Consider the following 21,324-nt stretch of genomic DNA (forward strand, 5'->3'; position numbering starts at 1 on the left):
TAGTACTGAACTTGCCATTTGTTAGCATAATAGGTTGAGGTGTCTGCTGCCAACTTAATGGTCATAAATAATTTTCCTATATATAAATGATAATATCATCTAGAATATTTTAAATGTCCTGAGTCTACATACATATTGGATAAGATGTGAATGGTAGGTATATCATGAGATAAATTTTCCAGTTACTAGGAGAGATGAAATTTAATTGAATATGATCATCTTACCAAAAGTGTCCCAATCAAGTATAGTCAAATCCTGCTTTATGAATTCCAACATACACTGCTTTTTTATTGTTGAAATATTACATTCAAAGAAGTGGAATATTGGCTGAGACTTGGAGAATTGGTTAGTATAGATGAGCTGCTGAATGTGGACTTCATTGTGCCCATAACAGTGCGTCTGTGATACTATTAATATTTTAAGATGTCTCCATGTTTTTATCTGCAACATCTGAGGCCCTTCTAGTCAGTCTCGTGCTAATGCAGCCTTTAACTATGGATTTCCCCTCATCCCCCATTTAGAGTCCTTTATTCTCTGGTTGCCTTGTTTTCTTGTTACATTGCAGGGTAGTTGAACCAGTATCACAGTAGAGTTCTCCTTGCCTTACACCAGGCAGGGGCTTCAAGAGTTCATCTAATTCAAATTGCTTTTCTCTTTTCTTATCAGATGGAAGTGGGGCCTACAAACAAGTGACTTATTCAAGTTTACTGGGAAATCTAGAACCAGAACCCAGGAACTAGATGGTTCTTTTTTTCACTAAAAAGTTACTCTTAATCGTGAACTTAGCTTCTTTGGGGTAGTATAAATTCTTAATTCTTCTGAAAGCAGTGGATTTCATAGTTCTGCTGTTCAGTAATTCTGTCAGAGAAGTTCTAGAAGTTATTGGGTCATGTGCAGTTATTGATTTATTTATCTCTCAGCCTCAAATTTACCTTTTAGTATCTTGCTTTGCTATAATGGACTGGACTTTTTGAACATTTCTCACTAAAGTATGCATGATTTAAGCTTTGTCATTAGAAGGAAGAAAGGGGCTTCTTTCTGGTTCCAGTGTGCTGTTTTGCTACTTCTGGCTGTTTTGCTACTTTTGGCTTCTGCTACATGGTATCAGTGGTGCGTGTGGGTGGGGACATTTGGTGGTACTCTGCCCTAGCTGCGTGCCAGAAGTATGCAATTCCTCAACAACTTCACACTGACCTGGGCTGATGACCACTTTGATGACTCTCCCATGCAGACACCAGTGTGCTCAAATTCTTTGTGTCCAACCACCAGACAAAATATTTTATAAATTAACATGGTGTGAGGGACATAACCTAGAAGATTTCATTTATTTATGCTTGCTGTGTGGAGCTCTACCCATATTTAAGCTGCAGTAGCCTTCTTTATAGTCTCATTGGTAGCACTTAACTATCAGCCCTGTTGATTATTAATCCATGTTTGAGCCTACTTTTAAGTCTCCTTTGGATGTTACTTTTTTTTTTTTTTTAAAGATTTTATTTATTTATTCGACAGAGATCGAGACAGCCAGCGAGAGAGGGAACACAAGCAGGGGAGTGGGAGAGGAAGAAGCAGGCTCGTAGCGGAGGAGCCTGATGTGGGGCTCAATCCCACAACGCCGGGATCACGCCCTGAGCCGAAGGCAGATGCTTAACCGCTGTGCCACCCAGGCGCCCCTGGATGTTACTTTTAAGCCTTAACTAGCTTATCTTATGACCTGATGGAAAGAAACGGGACTAACCAGGTACCTGGCAGGTGGGATACAATTAAGTAAACTAGGAAGGACACTGAAGGAGTTCCAATAGGACACAGGGAATATAGGGGCTAGGGGTGGGGGGGAGGCCGCACTTTTTGGTGTTAAGTCTGTGCTATATCAAAATTATCTTTTTATTTCCCATTATGGAATTTAAGTACCTTCTAACTCCTTAAAAATACTATCCATTAACAGTAAGCAGCATGGTATTATACCAAATATCGGCAACTTAAGTTATAAAACAGTATTTTCACTCTAAAATAATCCCTTCATTTGTTCCATCCTACATCTAAAAGTCTTTGTGGCAGAAACAGTTATGAACTCAGCCTAATATCTCTGCAATATTCTTTTTAAATCTTGTGTTTCCATAAATTCTATAGTTATATAACTGCTGATTATTACTAAATTCTTAAGAAACAAGAAAATGTATTTTTTACTAAAAGTTCTGATATTTTTTGAGGCAACAAGCTGAACCAGTAACGAAGTGTATATTTGTTTACTTTCTATGATCCAGTAATCAAACAACAACCACCAAAATACAAATGTTATAAAAGCAAACCAAGTTTATTTGAACAATCTAACTGGAGAGAAAGGGTAAGTGAACATATACTATAACCACAGGAAAAATAGTCTATGTCAGATTTCAAAACAGAGTGGCAGAATAAGCTAAAAAAAGGTTTATTTCTAAAGGAACTATCTGAAAGAAAAATAATGTTTACTATGACATGGCATATTAACTTGACTCCTTACAATGGTAGACCAACTACTTGAATGTTTGTTTAATCCAGTCTTGTAAACTGTCTTCATATGTAAATAAGGTGTAATGCAACAAAATTTGTTCTCTGATTCTACCTAATAAAATACTGAAAAGGCAATAAATTTATATAGGTTTCATAGATATGCCAATCACAAGTTTTAAGAAAAAAATCAGGAGAAAGAGTGTCAGATAGTTTGAACAACATGTAATTTAAACATTAGATCAATTCTGGCTTGTATACCAAGTGGTAACAAATGCTAATGTAACGTTTTCATGAATTCAGTAGCCAGCAGTACAATCTACTTTTCATTCTCCCTCCCCTGTCCCTTAACAGTAGCAACATTTCCTTGGAAGCTTCTAAAAAATCTGTTTGGAACATGATTTTCTTAAAGTAAACAGACTTGGATGCTTAAGAAGACTTATCTAGGATATTTTAATATTGTAAAACTCAAAAATTGACAAATATCTATATACAATCAAAACAATTTTCCTTATATTTTAGTAACCTGCAGCAATGAGGAATATTTATAGAAGGATGTTTTACTCTGAATACAAACTCCTAAAACCTTTGAGAAGGAATCCACAATTTCATATGAAGGTACATTATAAGGAAAATACATATATTCCAAAAGAATATATAAATATCTGCTTCTTGATAAAAATCCTGGAAGTATTTTCTCATATTTACTATGTAGAATCAGAGTTTGAAAAATAATAATCTTTCTCTTCTTCATCCAAAGACTCCATAGCATTAGTGAAAAGTTTTCCAATATCAGAGTTTTCTCCTAATTCTGTAGAGAGAAGTTTAATAAAAAAGATTAATATACTTCTAAAAGTAATTTCAGTGAAATTGAAAAGAACTGAGAAACTGAATAGTAGGTCTGCCCATTTGAGAGCAGTTAATTTTAGTACTATGGTAATAAAGAGACTATCTTCTAATAGACTAAGCTCCAAAAGAAAAATAAATTACCTTTGTAAAACAGGGTTTTTTTTCTTGATGCTGGAGTTGAAAAATCAGTTTCAACCTGCAACAGAGTTCATGTTAATAGCTAAATAGTACCTCCTGTGAATTCTGCCTCAAACATAGACAAAAGAAGCATTCTTCATCCCAAGTACCTTGAACTCATGCCTATAATGATACCTAATCACATTATAATTATCTCTGAAATGTCTACTTCTCTTTTAAAAGAGTTGAATTTATCTAGGGCAAGAACACTTATTCAGTGTTGTTTCCCACAAACATGGCAAACATGACTATAAGAAAATATTACAAAATAATGCTACAGAGATGAAAGGATAGTCTATGGGCCTCTGACAGTTGCCAAAATCTAAGTAGTCATTCCATTCCATTCCACTAGCAAAATTTAAATTCTTGTCTAAAAATGGTAATTTATATGACAAATTTCAAGTGTATAATACATACTTATTACATCAGTGATTTTTTAACTTTTGGCCATGGCTGGCTATCTTTAAAAAATGAAAAGGAATAGAATAGAAAATATGACAAGGTATACCCATTGTACTAGGGGTAAATATAGTTCAAACTTTTGAGATACAAATTTATGTTCAGATTGTGATATAAATGTACTTTTTCTTGTGAAATGAGTCAAAAACACTATTCTATCATTTATCTCTCAAAATCATTCAGCAACATTAAACCAGTATCATGATTCCCATGTCAACGATAACCACACATGAGTAAAATGAGATTAGAAAGCCTAAATAGCCTGCCTTATTATAAAGCTGGTATGGGGAGTCAGGTCTTGAAATCAGAATTTCTAACACTAAATCCTTTGCTCTTTCTGTGCTCACACATTAGCTACAAAATATTAGTCTATGAAAAAATAGGACTAAATCACAAGGATATTATAGTTTGGTAGACTGCTCACATTATGACCCATTAAGAAAACAGAAGTCCAGTAGTGGTTAGGATGATGTCAGAAATACAGAGAAATAAAAATTCTTAATAGGAAGGGTCCTTCTAGATCTATCCACTTGAATTTTTCATCATTGTGCAGAGAACAGACTGAGTGGATTAGGATCTTGCTACTACTCAGTGTGGTCCATGGACAGCAACACAGGCATTATCACCTGAAGCCTATTAGAAATGCAGAAATCTCAAATCTACTGGACCAAAATCTGTTTAACAAGATCCCTAGGTGACTCCTATGCACATTCAAGTTTGTGAAAGAATTATCAAAACCATCCAACTTTTCACTGGCAAAATAGAGACTAGAAGCCCAACAAGTCTTTCTCACTATGTTGATTCCAGGTCCTTTGCAACAAACCAAAATTTCATTCTCCAGTCCCAGGAATGTGGGACTGGAAAAAGGGAATCTAAGAATCACTGAGTCTGTCTACACGCTCAATTTTGGAGATTTCTTTTAAAGAATTTAGTCTCCAGGTTGATTTTAAGTTTCTACCATTTCCTGTGAACAAGTGAAACCCACAGAAATTGGATGTGATTATGTAATCCCAATGTTTAGTTTAGAAACTCTGAGAAGAATTATACTCTAGCAAGTGTGCAATATAAATATGAGGGAGGAAGAGATTGCCATAATCTGGTCAGAAGGAATATGCAATCAGGACATAAGGTGGTCCTTCACTGTACCTCCATAAATTATTATTCTCTAAGATTAACTATTTACTTTGAGGGCAAGAACTTTTACGTAACTTATAACTCCCACAATTTGCCATATATGATAGCTGTTCAATAGATGTAATGAATAAATGAAGAATAAATAAACTTACTTTTTTTTTCTTGATATTGCCCCAGACAATGCCACCTTTACTTTTATGGGTTTTTTGCATACGAAAAACATATTTATCACAATCATTCCTGTTTGAATACAAAATTTTAAGTCAACATTAACTACCATACTTCTATCCACTGCTTGAATACCAATTGACAAAATTAATTTAAAATGTGTTTTCATCTTTAAAAAGTGTATTTTCTGGGGAAAACTGTATTTTCTGGCAAATATATATATATTTTTCTGGGAAACAAAAGCAAAAATGAACTAGTAGGACTACAGCAAAATAAACAGCTCTGCACAGGGAAGGAAACAACAAAATTAAAAGGCAACCTATGGAATGGGAGAAGATATTTACAAATGACATAGCTGATAAAGCTGATAAAGATATTTACAAATTACATAGTATCCAAAATACATAAAGAACTTACACAACTCAACACAACACCCCAAAAATAAATAATCCAATTTAAAAATGGACAGAAGATATGAGTAGATAGTTCCCCAAAGACATTCACATGCCCGACAGACACATGAAAAGAAGCTCAGCATGACTGTCAGGGAAATACAAATCAAAAGTACAATGAGCTATATCACCTCTCACCCGTCAGAATGGCTAAAATCAACACAAACAATAGGTGTTGGTGGGGATGTGGAGAGAAGGGAACCCTTGTGTATTGTTGGTAGGAATGTAAATTGGTGTAGCTACTGTGGAAAACAGTATAGAGTTTCCACAAAAAGTTAAAAATAGAGCTACTGATCCAGCAATGGCACTACTGGCTATTTACCCAAAGAATACAAAAATATTAATTCAAAGGGATACTGCATCCCAATGTTTAGAGCAATATTATGTACAATAGCCAAATTATGGAAACAGCCCAAGTATCCATCAACTGATGAATAAAGAAGGTGTGGTGTACACACACACACACACACACACACACACACACACGAATATTACTCAGCCATAAAAAAGACTGAAAGCTCTCCATTTGCAACAACATGGATGGAGCTAGAAACAAAGTATGTTGAGCAAAATAAGAGAAAACAAATACCACATGGTTTTACTCATATCTGGAATTTAGGAGACAAAACAGATGAAATAAGGAAAAAAAAAGAGACAAACCAGGAAACAGACTCTTAACTATAGAGAACTGATGGTTACCAGAAGGGCGGTAGATGGGATGGGCTAAATGGGTGATGGGGATTAAGGAGTGCACTAGTAATAAGCACTGAGTGTTGTGTGGAAGGAAGTGTTGAATCACTATATTGTACACTGAAACTAATATTAATCTCTATGTTAACTAGAATTTAAATAAAAACTTAACGAACAAAAAAATATATTTGTCTTTTCCATTTTTACAAAGACAGTGGTGTACTGATGGACAAAATTCTTCAACCTAATATTTTAAAGTTAACACTGAATAAGAATATTCTAGGAAATGATGGTTTTGCTTATTGTTCATTGTCCCATTTGTGCTCTTTCCCAATCACTGTCTTGCTGCCTCTCTTTTCCAAAATTCACTGAGACTTCTTGTCCCTGGACTCCCTTTTATTGGACCTCTCACCCCTTTCTACTGTTCACTTCCTTCCCTTTCCAGATTCAGTCTCACAGTTAACCACTTTAAGGATATATCTGGTGATGAAAACCTTCAATTAATTTATAGGTTCCAGCTAACTGTTGAGTCGTTTCTTTTTAGCTTGTCCCCTCCCACCCATTCTTAGCAAATAGGCTTGGGTCAATTTACCGACACAAATTGAAGCTAACCAGAACGGCTGTTCCCATTTCCCTCTACAGTTCCTAGTCCTGCTTATGATAGTAAATATCAGCTGAACACCAATTCTAATTCTCTCTCTTGGTTTCAAGATCCTTTATGATCAATTATCCTTTCCTTTATGATAATTTGGAAGCAACCTTAAAGCTATGACATGTAGATATTTCTAAACGTGTGACTGTATTAAGATATTAATGTGAACCACAAACACTGCTGCACAGCTAGTGAATAACCTAGCCAGCTGCAGGATCAGCACCTCATGAGTCTGTTGTCCTGTATGAAAAAATCACTTCTGAAGTGATAAAAATTGTTTCATTATTTTAAATAAAAGGAAGCCAACTATTAGAGCTGGTGAGTCAAGGGATAGTGTAGAGGCCTAGGAAACTCATTTTTTTTAAATTTTAGGAAATATATTCATGATATAGATGAGTCTACCATGTGTTCTATTAGGGGGGAAAAAGATGTCTTTCCATCATTGTAAAAGTGATACAAAAACAAAACAGAACACCGAAACTCTCTTCAGTTTAATTCTACAACCTAGGGGTATAATGGCTGGTGATGTTTTTAGTCAAGAAATTTCCTTTCTGAATACATGTTATGCAAATTGGGATACTGTTTATAATTTAACTTCTTAGCTTTCAAAATCTACTGTCAACTGAACATTATTCTTTGTTAAAAATTCTTGAAGGCATGATTTTCAATTGTTACATATTATTATATGGACAAATCCTAATTTCTTAACTTTATTGGACATTTAGGTCATTTCCATATTTTCATTGTTATGTTTCATAATGAACATCTTTGTCCATACAACTGTACATACATACTTGCCCAAATATATTTCCTTATAATTCAAGGGCCAAAGAGATGAATATTTTAAAGCTTTTGATGATCTGGCCAAAGTGCTTACCAAAAATTTTGTCTAAAACTATACTCTCAATATACTTTCACCTGCAATGAATACTAAATAAAAAATAAAAATAATTTGTGGATTGCTGGGGAAAAATTATCTTTTTACCAAATAAATGCAAATTAAAATTTTACTAAGCTTCAGAAGACTGAATACTTTTTTCTCAGTCGTTATTACCTGGCTTCTACCTCACACCCGTGGAAATTACTATTCATAAAATGAGCGTTGTCCTGCTTGATTGCCAAATGGAATGGCTTATTTTCAGGCCTCACATTATTTTCCATCTTTTCTGTTATTCAATTGCTGGTAACCCCTGATTTTTCTTAATTTTATTTATATTTCAAGTAGTCCCTATGTTCACATAGTTCAAAATTCAAAACGTTTCCCTGTTATTCTCATCTCTAAGTGATCTTAGTTCTTCCTGGTACGGATCACTGATGTTTTCAGTTTATATATTCTTTCAGATATATTTAATTAAAGGAAAGCAATTATATATATATGCACATATATATGCATGTATAACATATACAAGTACACACACAGCCCCTATTTACACAAATAATTCACTGCAGCTAATTTTTTCCACTTAATATATCTTGAACATTTTGCCATAATAGTATATCAAGAATTTCTTCATTAATTTCTATGGCTACATAATATACCAGAATTTATTTGATTAGCATCTGAGTTGCTTCCAGTCTTTTGCTATTATGAGCAATACTCTAATAAGCTGTGCATTCACTGTTTGAGAAGCAGGACTGATAAGTCAAAGAGCATGTGTATTTACAATTTTGATATTGAAAAATTGCTGCTTGCAGAGACTGTATTTATCCTCTCACTAGTAATGCATGAGAATGGCTTTCCTTTCCACTTAATTTGTAGGAGTGCTGCATCAGGAAAATTAGCCTTTTTCTTTGATGAGTTCCATGATTCTTTTGTCAGATCACTATTTATCTTTTGATTGCTTATGGTGGTTGATATGGGGTAAAACTTCACCTGGTTGACTTTACGATTCTTTTTGTTACTGTCTTCTGAAAAGACTTTTGCTAATCAATGATTACCAATAATCCTCCAAGGTTTCTTTAGGTATATTTTATAGTATAACTTGTTATGTAAAACTTTGATACATTTAGAATTATCCTGATGTAAAGCGTGAGCTGTGTCCCTACACTACTGAACAGTACCCCTACTGGTTCATCCTTGACTTCTAGGAACTATTCTTTCTTTCTTTTTTTTTAAAATAATAACTCTTCTCATTATTGACATCTACTATTCAACTCCTGAAATGTTAAATGCTGATGCAGGAACTACAGTATCATATGCATATTTACCTATTTATAGAGGCTAGCATGCCAGGACTGACGTGCTGACACTGAGGAGTTTTGGCCAGTGGAAAGACAACTGATGATGGAGTTGTTGGATTTCTGTCCATACTTGGCAGAGTATCATCCTCCTCTGCACTGTCCTGGAGACTTGGCAACTAGAAAACAAATATTTATTATGAGCCAGGAGACAACCATAAAAATGGAATTTCTTATTATTACTAAATGTTTTTGGGTGGCCTAATAAGTTGTCTTTTCCACTGAGATAACTAAACATATTAGTGGTTACAGAACAGAGCCTTGGCCTTTAAAAAATTTCAGTTCTACTGTGTTAATCAGAGACAATGACGCCTATTTCTAAAAGTTGTGAAAAGACCAGGGGTCAGCAGATGTTTTCTGTAAAGGGTCAGATAGTATATATTTTAGGCTTAGTGGTCCACATAGTCTTTGTCCCAAATATCCAACTCTGTTGTTGTAGCATGAAAGCAGAAATACTAAGTAAACAATGAAGATGTGTGTTCCAATAAAATTTTGTTTCTAAAAACTGTGGCCTGCCAGATTTGATCCGTGGGTCATGGTTTGCTTATCTCTGTGTAAATATAACAAAACAGAACTAATTAATTGATTATTATGCTTGGCACTTAATAGGAACTCAAGCAACATTAAACTTTTGTGTATATACCTTTCCAATAAACAATTCAGTCCTTCATTAAGATGTTACCTTCCTTTGCATTAAAACCTTAGAGAAACCTGAAATGATGGTAGAATTATATAAAGGATATAACCCCTAAAGGACCATGGTTGTTATGCAGGGAACATAGTAAGAGCCTCAGATGGCTCCCTTAAAATACCTCCCTTTATTATCTCTGTAGGCTAAAAACCCCAGATAATGATGTTACTAAATTCTTAAAGCATTGTGTAGCCTTTTAATATTGGAGATGATGTAACAATACTAAGAAATGAGTAAATAAAAAAATTACCCCTGAAGTTTAGCTCACGAAAACAACCCTTTGAATTTTTACACTTCTATCAGTTGTCTATATCTATCCATTTTTGCGTTGATCTTAATATTCTTAACATTTACATTTAAATTCTAGAAATAGTCTCAAATTTGCAATTAATATTTATATTGTACTTGACTGTTCATGAAGAACATCCTTATTGTATATATACATTGCTTCCAGTAAAGATAAACCTGCAATGATTATCTTTGTCAAGATTTTTGGCTTCGGGGCGCCTGGGTAGCTCAGTTGGTTGAGCGTCTGCCTTCAGCTTGGGTCATGATCTCAGGGTCCTGAATTGAGCCCCGCATCAGCCTCTCTGCTCAGTGGGGAGTCTGGCTCTCCCTTTCACTCTCCCTCTGTGTTTTCTCTCTCTCTCAAAAAATAAAATCTTAAAAAAAGAAGATTTTTGACTTCTTTTCAATTTCGTAGGATAAATTCTAATGAATACAATTAATCTAATGGTTCTTGAACATGGCCATGATGCTTTCCAAAGGTAGGATTCATTTTACATCCACTAATGTATGGCTACATCAGTATCTCCACTGCTTTTGTTAGTGGATATTTTAACTTAGTTTTACAAAAGATTCCATAACTTAGAATATATACGTATGGTTTACTTATTTTTCCTTTGTCAGCTAATACAACCACCTCCCCAAGTATTCATTCAGCCTTTTGAATTTTTTCTTGCCCACCTTTTCCTTGCCATCTTGACAATTTTTTTAAAGATTTTATTTGAGAGAGAGAGTGAGCATGAGTGGGGGGAGGGGCACAGGGAGAGGGAGAAGCAGACGCTCCACTAAGCAGGGAGCCTGACGTGGGGCTGGATCCCAGGACCCTGAGATCATGACCTGAGCCAAAGTCAGACAAATTTTATTAATACTAGTAACTTTTTAAAAAAACATTTTATTTATTCATTTGAGAGACACAGAGAGAGCATAAGTGGAGGGGAGAGGGAGAAGCAGACTCCCCACTGAGGAGGGAGCCAGATGTGGGACTTGATCCCAGGACCCTGAGATCATGACCTGAGCCAAAGGCAGACGCTTAAACCATCTGAGCCACCCAGGCGCCCCTATTTCTAGTAACATCTGAATTAGTTCTTCATATTATAAACACTGGCTTTATTTGTTGTAAATATTTTTTCCCAATTGCTGAGGTTTTTAGTTATACGATTTTTTATACTATAAAAATTCTTTTATACATTTTAATGTCAACTTTGTGCTGCCACTAAATCCCTCCACTGAATTTACTATACAGTAGGTAATAATTTTATAAGTTTGCCTCATTGCATATGAAATTTTAAATATATACATGTAGCTATTTAAACATTTCTGGGTTTTCAATTTGGCTCTACACCCATTACCTTTGAAACTCACTGAAAGACGGACTCTGGACTGATGAGAAGAGCATGTGCTGGCGGACTGCTTCCTATACTGTATACTTTGGGTCATGTCTGTGGAACTATCAATCCTTGGCCTAAATTATTAGGGATGAACACTAACCATACATAAAAATGAAAGATGTAAAAGTGAATATAAAGAAAGCAATAATTTCATGCACTTAAGACTCTTACCAGAACTCTCTGATTCTGCGAAGGTGTTGTACTGAAAAAATCATCATGATCATCTTTTGGCAACTGTTCCAGAAAATCCCTCATTTGCTGTTTCCTCTTAAGAGTTCCCACTTTGGCAGTTATCTTAATAATTTGCTTCTTATCAGCATCACCTATCTTGCCTTAGGAGTCAGCAAAATATTTTGATAAGGACTTGGTCATTTATAGTAACTGCTCTAACGTTAACAGACTTTGTAAAATCTAAATTGTTTATATTAAGTAAACTCATCCTCTATTAATAAGTCTCTTATATAACAAAAGATTCTTTCTGTACTGGGATCTATGCAATATAATTAGTCCACAAGATACTCATGAAGAAACTACATAAGATTAGCCTGGGTGAGGTGGAAAATGTCTCTACCCAGTGGGAAGGAAAGGTTACCTCCTACATTCCCCTTGCTGAACGCCTATTAATTGATTTTAAAAAATATAAACCTTATTGAATTAAAACAGGGATAGGATACTCTGAAAGGTTAGTATACGCTCTGTCATAAACTCTGAGCATGAATGTGTACTCCTGGGGAATATGAAAACTAAATTTACTTTGAATTTTATTATGAATTTCTAGGGAGCCCTACCCAAGTGGCCTCAAATTAAATTAGACTCTTAGAACAATAATCCAGATACTGAAATCTTTGGATCTAACTGCAGATTTCCTAGAAAAAATTCAAAGCACAAGGCTGCTAAGGCTACTATTGATGGAATTAACTATCTAGATAAGACTTAAAACATGATATTTAGAAATCTTTCTAGCTTTAAAATGTGGAGAAAATACCTATAAGATGACAATACACGGGTAAATAAATCTAGTGAATGATTAGAAATCAATACTGAGAACTAGGCAAAAACAATTTACAAAGGTTACCATTTTGACCTTTGGGATTGACTGTTTTTTTCTTAGTGACAGGTTTCTGGGATCCTTTTTCTCTGGGATCCTCCATGTATTTCCTCTGGCATTCTTCAGCAGATCGAGAGCCTACAGCCATAGCTACATCTGACCAGAAGCCAGGTTTGTGCTTTGGAAGAGATGCAAAAGCACTATGGAAGACCAAAACCAGTTAAAGAACAAGAAATTCAAATAAAAACAATCTCCTGAATACATACCACTAAGTCAATGAGATTTATTGAGCTAAAGGAATTTTAACCAAAATCATTCTAGATAACTGGGAAGAAGATACTATTCCTTCCACTCAGTAACTTACTTGAGTGCTTAAAATATGAAGATGTATACTTGACATATCTGGTAGGTATCTTCTATTTTGTTGTACTCTATGAAACCTGAAATTCATCTCAGGTCTTTCTTTCAACATATTTTTCCTAAGTTCAGCCATTAGTGACCTGATCTTCTGGGGTACTCTAGCATGACTAACTTTTCAACACTTGCTCAAATCTTACTGGTGCTAAGTATACTGGAAAATGAACTCTTAGTTGCTATATACTCTTAGTTATAAATTCTTATTAAAAAGTGTTATTCTTGCTCTCATTCTATCATAATTTCAGAACGCAGTATTTTATATATAATAATTGAGGGAAATGAAAATTGAAAGAGAAAAAAAACTGTTAGCCAATATGAGGTAGTCACCCAATTTAATAAATGAGTTATATTCTGAAAGTTTTATTTGTAAGTATTTAGAAACTAGTACACATATTTCTGCTCCCCTCCCTCCCCAAACAGTTTCTTACATATTGTGGTTGACAGTTTAGCCAGAAAAGATCTACTTAACTCACCAATTAACCTATGCAGCATTATGCTGGTAAGTTTTAAAAACCAGCTCTCTGGGTTAAAAAGTCCTTATTTGTAGCGTTTGCCAATTTTCATATTGTAAATACCTCTATCGTGGCTGATTTCAAGCTACCAACATGATGTCCCTGAACGTGGAGTACGAAATGTGTGATAGGACACAATTATATAGAACTTCCACCATGCAGATATAATTGATGTAAAGAACCTTAAGGCAGAGATAATAAAATGTAGTAAAATAATTAGGAAATGATGAGTTTAGGGTATTACTTAATAAATTTATCTAATTGTAAATCTGTATGAATCAGCTCTTGTGAACAGGTACAAGTTGATTATAGTACTCAATGCATAAAAGAAGACAAGTACTTACAGGCATTAAAAACTAATGAATGCTCTACTTTTTTGCATAATTATTCCACAGGTGTTCTAAAGTGGAGCGCTAAAAGGATTTGGAGGCTCAAGCTTCCCTATTTGTGTACATTAATTTGCAAGTATACAACTGTCAGGACTATTTTTCATAATAAAAATACTTAATGCATTTAATAAGCAATTAATCTGTAATTAACACATCTCTACTTTATCCCAGATAATTTTAAAAAGCAAATATAGTGTCACTCCAATCCTACTTGAAACTTCCTTTTATAGGTGACAGAGGGAGAAAAATACAACTTGTTTTCAAACTCACTAGCATAAAACCAAAGTATTTAATATGACTTTTACACTGTTCTTACCTCTTTAATCTCATCCTGCACTCTTCTGCCCTCACTTTCTGTACTGGTTTTTTGGGCCTCCTTTCAGTATTTCTAAATATGCTTTCTTCCTTTCTACTTTTATATATGTTGTTTTATTTAAAATGAACTTATCATGAAAATACGGCTTAAATAATTTTTATTTGTCCTTCAGATCTTAGTTCAAGTATCTGCTTAAGGTAAGTCAGATTTCCCTGATATATTTTCATAAACCTCTTAGAGTGATTACTTGCTAACTAGGTTATAAGCATGATGAGGAGTACAGAACAGTGGGCTGCAACTAAGAATCACTTGAGGAGCTTACATCAAATGTACAAGTAAGCAAATAAGTTATTAAAATAAGCAAACAGATTCACAGACTACCCCTGAAGGTTTCAATTTAGTAGGTTTGCAGTGGCATCGCTCTGAATAAAAAGCTCCTCAGGTGATTGTTTTGCTACGCAGTCAGGATTGGAACTGCTTTCTTAGTACTGGAACAACTAGATACAGTGTATCTAGTTAAGTGGGGTGTTAGGAATAGGTGATGGCAAGGAAAGGTTGTCTCACTGACATGTGAGATAAAATCTGAAGGATGGACAAAATATAACAGGTGAAAATAAGGCAACAGTATTGGTAAAAAACTGAAGAGAAGGAGACAGGACATAAGGTTAAGGAATAGAGAGTAGTCCATATTTGTAGTATGGTAAATTTCAAAGGCATGGCTGTAGGTTAGAGCTTTGAAAAAAACGAGAAAAGCAGAGCCCAAACCCAAACCTGCCATATCTAAATATTTTAATAGTATGCAGTCTAGGCACCTTTTTTTTTTTTTATAAGTTAACATACAGTAAAATCGTCTGTTTGGATATGGTTCTATGAATCTTAACGAATATAAAGATTTGTACAACCATGATCACAAAAAATAGGATATGTAACAGTTTCATTACATTGAAAAAATTCCTAGTGCTTCCTCTTTGTTGTCCACCACTATACCCACTGGCAATCATTGATCTGTTTTCTTAGTTTTGTCTTTCAGAATGGAATTCTGGAAATGGAATTATACAGTATATAACCTTTTAAGCTGGCTTCTTTTTTTTCACTCAGCATAATGCCTTTGAAATTCATTTAGGTTGTTACATATATCAATAGTTCTTACTTCTTATTTCTCAGTAGTCCATTCATCCTAAGAATGTACCATGACTTATTGATGTAGAAAGTTCCGTAGAAATCAAAAGAGATAAACTCTATAAAACCACGCCATAAAGTTGTTTGTGAACTTCTGTGCTCACACCACAAATTTTGATATATTTTCATTTCTGTTCAGTTCAGTATCTTTTCTCCCAAGACTTCTTCCTCTTTGACCCATGGATTATTCACAAGTGTGTTATTTAACTTTCAACTGCTTGGAAATGTTCCTGTTTTATTGATTTGTGGTTTAATTCAACTATGGTCAGAAAACAAACACCCTATGCATGACTTCAGTTATTTTAAATTTGTTAAGATGTTTTTATGACCTTGTCAATGTTCTATCTGGTAAATGATCCACCTACTCTTGGAAAAAAATGTATTTTTTCCCATATCGTTGGGTGGACTGTTCTACAAATGTTGATTAGATAGTTGGTTGATGGTGTCGTTCAGTTCTTCTATAGCCTTGCTAATTTTCTACTAGTCAGTCAATTACAAGAGAAAAGCATTGATGATTCCAACTATAAATGTGGTCTTACCTATCTTTTCAGTTTAGTCATTTCCTTTTAGTTCTGATTTTGAGTCATGTATTTTGAGGGTTTTTTTGTTAGGTGCATTTACATAAGATGGTTGTCTTCCTGGTGAACTGACATTTCTCTCATTTTGTACTGTTCTTTAACCTTGATAATTTTCTTAGTACTGAAATCTTTGACAGGTTTTAGTACAGCCACTTCAGCTATGAGTTTCCATGGTGTTTTTCTATCCTTCAACTTGTAACTTACCTATTCCTATTTGAAATTTTTCTTACATGGCACTATAGCGGGGATATTTTAAAATTCATTCTAACAATCTGTCTTAAATGGTGCATTCAGACAACTAATATAATGTAATTATGTTTGGATTTAGGTCAATCATTTTATTTGCTTTCTGCTTTGTTCTGTTTTCTATTTCTCCTTTGCTGTCTTCTTTTGGGTTAACTATTTTTTTAGTATTTTTTCTATTATATATTTGAAAATACCTCTGTATAGTTTCTTAGTAGTTGCTCTAGGGATTATTACAAACATACTTAATAGTCTACTTAGAATCAATATTTTACTGCTTCAAGTAGAATAGAAAATTAACCACCATAAGTCTCTTCATCCTTCCTCTTTATATTGTAGTTGTTTTATGTATTAAATTTACATATATTGAAAACTCCACCATACAATGTAATATTTCCTATCAACCATTAAACATTTTAAAGAACTCAAGAAAATAGTCTGTTGTATTTATCCAGATAGTTACCATTTTTCTTGTTATTCCTTCATTTCTGATATTGACTGCCTCCTTCCTTTGCCATTTCATTGTTATCGAGCCTATCTAGTAAGTTTTTTATTTTGATTATTTTATTTCCCAGTTCTAAAATTTTCATTTGATCCTTGTCTTCTATGTCTGAAATTTTCTAAATTTCTGTTCTTTTCAAGAATGTTTGCTTTTAGTTTCTGGAGTTTTTAAAAAATTTTTGACTAAAGAAGTCTGTGCCTTTACTGGCCAAACAGGCTACTTGATTGAGAGGGATGAAGTGGGAGGAGTGGGAGGCAATGATGCCGAGCCTGCAGTGCTTTATAAGCTTGTAGGTGGTGAAGAACTTGCCCACGTAATGGCCAATCGTAATGGCCAATCATCTCGGGCTTGATTTCCATCCGGCGGAAGGTCTTGCCGTTGTAGACACCCACCATGCTGCCCACCATCTTGGGCATGATGATCGTGTCCTCCAGGTGCTCCTTAACCACCCTGGGCTATGCGATAGGGAGGAGCTTCCTTCTTGGCCTTCCGCAGGCGCTCAAGCAGTGAGTATGGCTTCCTCCACAAATCCAGGTACAGCCTCTGCTGCTGCTGGGCGCTCTACAGCGGCATCAACCTCCTAGGACTGTCCAGCAGCTGGTCGAGGACTGCGCTGTAGGTCAACTTGCAGAAGGTGTTGTTGTTCTGCTGCGCTTCCGCCATCTTGTCAGCTCTTTGGTAAGGCTCCTGGAGCATTTTAATATACCTGCTTCACAATCTTGTCAGATAATTACAACATCTGTGTCATCTCAGCATTAGCATCTTTTTTTTTTTCCCCATGAGTTAAGACTTCCCTGTTTCTTCATATACTGAGTAATTCTGGACTATTTCATAGGCATTTTGAAATACTGTAAAACTCTTGGTCGTGTTTATCTATGGAGAATGCTAATGTTTTTGTTTTAGCAGGCAGTCAATCTGGTTATAACCTGAGCTATAAATTCCAATCAGTCTTTTGTGGTTGTAGTTTCAGTATGTTCTATTTTTAAAGCTTTGCAATGCTATTAAAATATCCTGTGTGGGGGACACTGAGTGGCTGGCTGGCTTAGAAACTGGGTGGCAGCCTACCTCTTAGTTCAGTCTTGGGTATGCTGTTTAGGATCAGATCCTCACATGTGCAACTCAGGGGTAAGCCCAAAAGTTCATAAACAACTTTATATAGGGTTGCTTTCCCTAGCTCCTTCCTTAGCAATTTTTAGTTCCCTAGGGCTCCTGTTTTTGGTTCTCTGGCAGAAACTTTGGGCTTTAGTTACCCAGCTCTGTGGTTCACTTCATACAAGTCTTTATGTAGTGCCAAGCACAAAGGACAGAAAAACAAAAATGCAACACATGTTGCCCTACCTTTTTTTTTTTTTTTTTTTTTAAAGATTTTACTTATTTGAAAGAGACAGAGCGAGCATGGGGCTGGGGTGGGGAGAAGGGGCAGAGGGAGAGGGAGAAGCAGACTCCTCGATGAGAGGGAGCCCGACACAGGGCTTGATCCCAGGACCCTGAGATCATGACCTGAGCTGAAGGCAGACACTTAACTGACTGAGACACCCAGGCGCCGCAGTTGCCCTACCCTTTGAGACCTATATGTAATTGGAGGAAAGTATGTAATTTGAAGATTAGTAAGAATGCAGGGAAGGTTTCTGATGTTAGAAGCACAACTATACATTAAAATTAATCTGGAGAGACATAAAACAGTTTACACAGATGCAAATAACAAAGTAAAAATATAAGGTTACTTCCACAGTTCAGGCAGGTATTAGAAGTCTGAAAAAGAGTAGTGTGAAGAGAAAAGATGCAGATGCAATGATCCTGTGGAAAAATCTATAGCTCCTTGAGAACTACTTTGATTTAAAAACAAAAATCAATAATGATAAAGTTTAATGCTAGCTGACTGAAAGAATTACATTTTCAGAATCAGGAATGTCAGGCCAAGTAGATCAGCAGAGGAAAATAAGTTTAGTTTTTGACATATTAAGTTAGAATCTCTGTAAGTGAGATTTATGGAGAGATGCCCAACAGGCAAAGGGAAATACAAATCTTTTTATTTAAGATTTTATTTATTTATGAGAGAGAGAGAACACAAGTGGGGCGAGAGGCAGAGAAGCAGAACCCCGGGATCATGACCTGAGCCAAAAGCAGATGTGTAACTGACTGAGACACCCAGGTGCCCCATGGGAAATACAAATCTAAATACAAGAATTCAAGACTAGAGATACAGATTTGGGAATCCCTGTTCAAAGAGTAAAGTTAGAACTATGGAAGGAAAAGATCACTGAGGACTACATTATCATAGCAAGAAAGCAGCCAAAACCAAGAACTTCTGAGAAGGAGGAAAATTCTCTGCCTGAAAATAAGACAGAGAAGGAACATTTAGGAAAATGAAAGAGAAGGAACACAGTGGCACAGAGATTTCAAGAGTGTTTCAAGAAGGTAGATATGAAAATGAATTCCAAATGTTATAAGGTTAGGGAGCACTCAAGCAAATGAATCACTGATCGTGGTATGTTTCTATCTTCTCTCTTATCAATCACATCTTCCTTTCTTTCTACTAGATCATTCCCATCACACCACCATACTCTGGCTTGAGTCCTCTTACAAACAAACAAGTAAGCAACCAAACATACATCTTCCCTTATCTTCACAGTCTTCTATTACCTATTCATTTTTTTGTTCCCTGTCACTGCCAATTTCTTGTGTTATCCACTTTACTCTCTCATTCACTCTCCACTGCTCAACTATGCTCTAGCTTCCAATGCTACTGCACTACTCAAACTGCCTGTCAAGTCTATGCAGCTAAATACAATTCTTGTTATACTTAATTAGCAGCACTAACCATGAAACCTTGGATGGATCACCTAATTTCTAAGGCTATTTCTACTCTGTAAATGCAGGGGAAAAGACCATATTTAAATAATCTGCAGGTCTGAATTCAGCTTTAAGGTTTTGTAATAGTAAATTTTACTATAAAATATTTCTTAAAATATGATTATCCGAGACAGCAGCATTTCTCTTTTACAATATTTTTCCCCACCTTAGTTGAGGTATAATTGTCAAAATTGTATAAAGTGTACATGGGATCACTTGATACACATGTTCAGTGTGAAATGATAACCGCAATCAAGTTAAATAATACATCCACCCCCCTCACATAGTTACCCTTTTCCTGAGGGGGAGGGTAGCTGTCTTGAAACATTAAATGGGAAAGAAAGGAAGACTAACTTTTCTTTTGCTCATATGCAAGCTGTAGAGATGGCCACAAAGTACCTAGTTAGAAGTTATCTGTACTCTCCCTCTATTCTTTGTATAAATTTCTCTCCGTGTCTTTTTGGATATCTTCCATATTAATGATTAGAGGTCACTAAATTAGCTCCTTATTGGAATTTTTAGGTCTTCAACTGTTTTGTGGCCACTCTAGATATTTCAGAGTCAAATTTAACTACTCACCAATGAAGTTTCTGCAATTCCTTCTCACTCCATTCTTCATCTTGAACTACACCAGGAAAACATTCAAAGGAATGCCTATTTGTCTTATTAGATCCCGTCGCCTCAACAACTGGAGACTTATTCCTAATACCAGATTTCTGAAAACTTTCTTTAGCAGAACATCTAGCTTTCTTTTGTTTGATATAAAATTCACTTTCACTTTCTTCAGTTTCAGATCCAGAAATCGCTGGGATTTTCCTTGTGGTTCTTGTGCTTTTCCTCAGGTGAACCACTGTTTTTTTGGTATTCCTTGCTCCGGTTTTCTTAGCAATTTCAGCTTTTTTTCTAATTCCCCTTTCTGTTTCGCTCTCTTCACTAGACAAATCTGATGAGGACTGATGCTCATAAAATGACGTGGATGCATTTTTTATTTTCTTCAATTTTGGTAACAACCTTGTATTTTTCTTAAAGTCAGAGGTGACAGTTTGTGCCTTTTCAGGACTAGATATTTTGATTTTCTGGTTGACCATGAGTAAATCACATTCACTGCGATCTTCCTTGTTTTTATTTTTATGATCCACACTGTACTCGAATGCATTTTTGAAGGTCTTTGTGGGCTTACTGATCAAATGTGCAGTTCCATTTAAGTCTGATTTATTTTCTTTTTGATGCTTTGACACTGCAAAATCTGTTACCGCTTTAACAGTGCCAGAGGACAGATTATACTTCATGCATTTTTGTTCTATCACTTTTTTAGACTTAAGTGGTGTCACTAAAATATAAGCTTCCTTCTGATTAAGAGCCATACATTTTCTTTCTTCATCTGAGAAAAACGGTTGTCTTGAGGTTAGAATGTCAACGGATACATTCGAATCTTCAGTTCTCTCTTTAATTTCATAAGACAAAACCAAAGATCAAAATATCAAATTAGCTACAAACAAAGCTCAGAATTTTTTTTTTCTAAAATAAAGTATATTGTTTGTTTCCCCATAAGCTCCATTCTACATACTACTCTCATTATTAGTCTTCCTGATGCACCAGTCTGTTCAGGTTAGGACCCCT

At 35.2% G+C, this 21,324-nt stretch overlaps 2 protein-coding genes and 1 pseudogene across 3 annotated transcripts in view; 1 reads left to right on the plus strand and 2 right to left on the minus strand.

Annotated features, from left to right (window-relative positions):
• The window catches only part of FANCM (FA complementation group M), a 62,622-nt gene extending 60,281 nt beyond the window's left edge, over positions 1-2,341 (plus strand). Inside the window, exon 24 of the mRNA XM_026513662.4 lies at positions 1,510-2,341. The gene's annotated coding sequence lies outside the window, so the exon portion shown is untranslated. The remainder of the gene's footprint in view (positions 1-1,509) is intronic.
• Positions 2,293-21,324, minus strand: part of MIS18BP1 (MIS18 binding protein 1) — a 41,231-nt gene continuing 22,199 nt past the window's right edge. For both annotated transcript variants that reach the window (XM_057306419.1, XM_026513663.4), the window contains exons 10-16: positions 20,284-21,148; positions 12,743-12,915; positions 11,839-11,999; positions 9,274-9,422; positions 5,256-5,343; positions 3,475-3,529; positions 2,293-3,295 (exon numbers count right to left, since the gene is read on the minus strand). In XM_057306419.1, coding sequence (XP_057162402.1) covers positions 3,192-3,295; positions 3,475-3,529; positions 5,256-5,343; positions 9,274-9,422; positions 11,839-11,999; positions 12,743-12,915; positions 20,284-21,148 — 1,595 coding nt within the window. In that variant the 3' untranslated portion in view covers positions 2,293-3,191. The remainder of the gene's footprint in view (positions 3,296-3,474; positions 3,530-5,255; positions 5,344-9,273; positions 9,423-11,838; positions 12,000-12,742; positions 12,916-20,283; positions 21,149-21,324) is intronic.
• Positions 15,137-18,143, minus strand: LOC113266180 (40S ribosomal protein S15-like; annotated as a pseudogene).

This window comes from Ursus arctos, unplaced genomic scaffold (assembly GCF_023065955.2).
Source record: "Ursus arctos isolate Adak ecotype North America unplaced genomic scaffold, UrsArc2.0 scaffold_37, whole genome shotgun sequence".
NCBI classification, from domain to species: Eukaryota; Metazoa; Chordata; class Mammalia; order Carnivora; family Ursidae; genus Ursus; species Ursus arctos.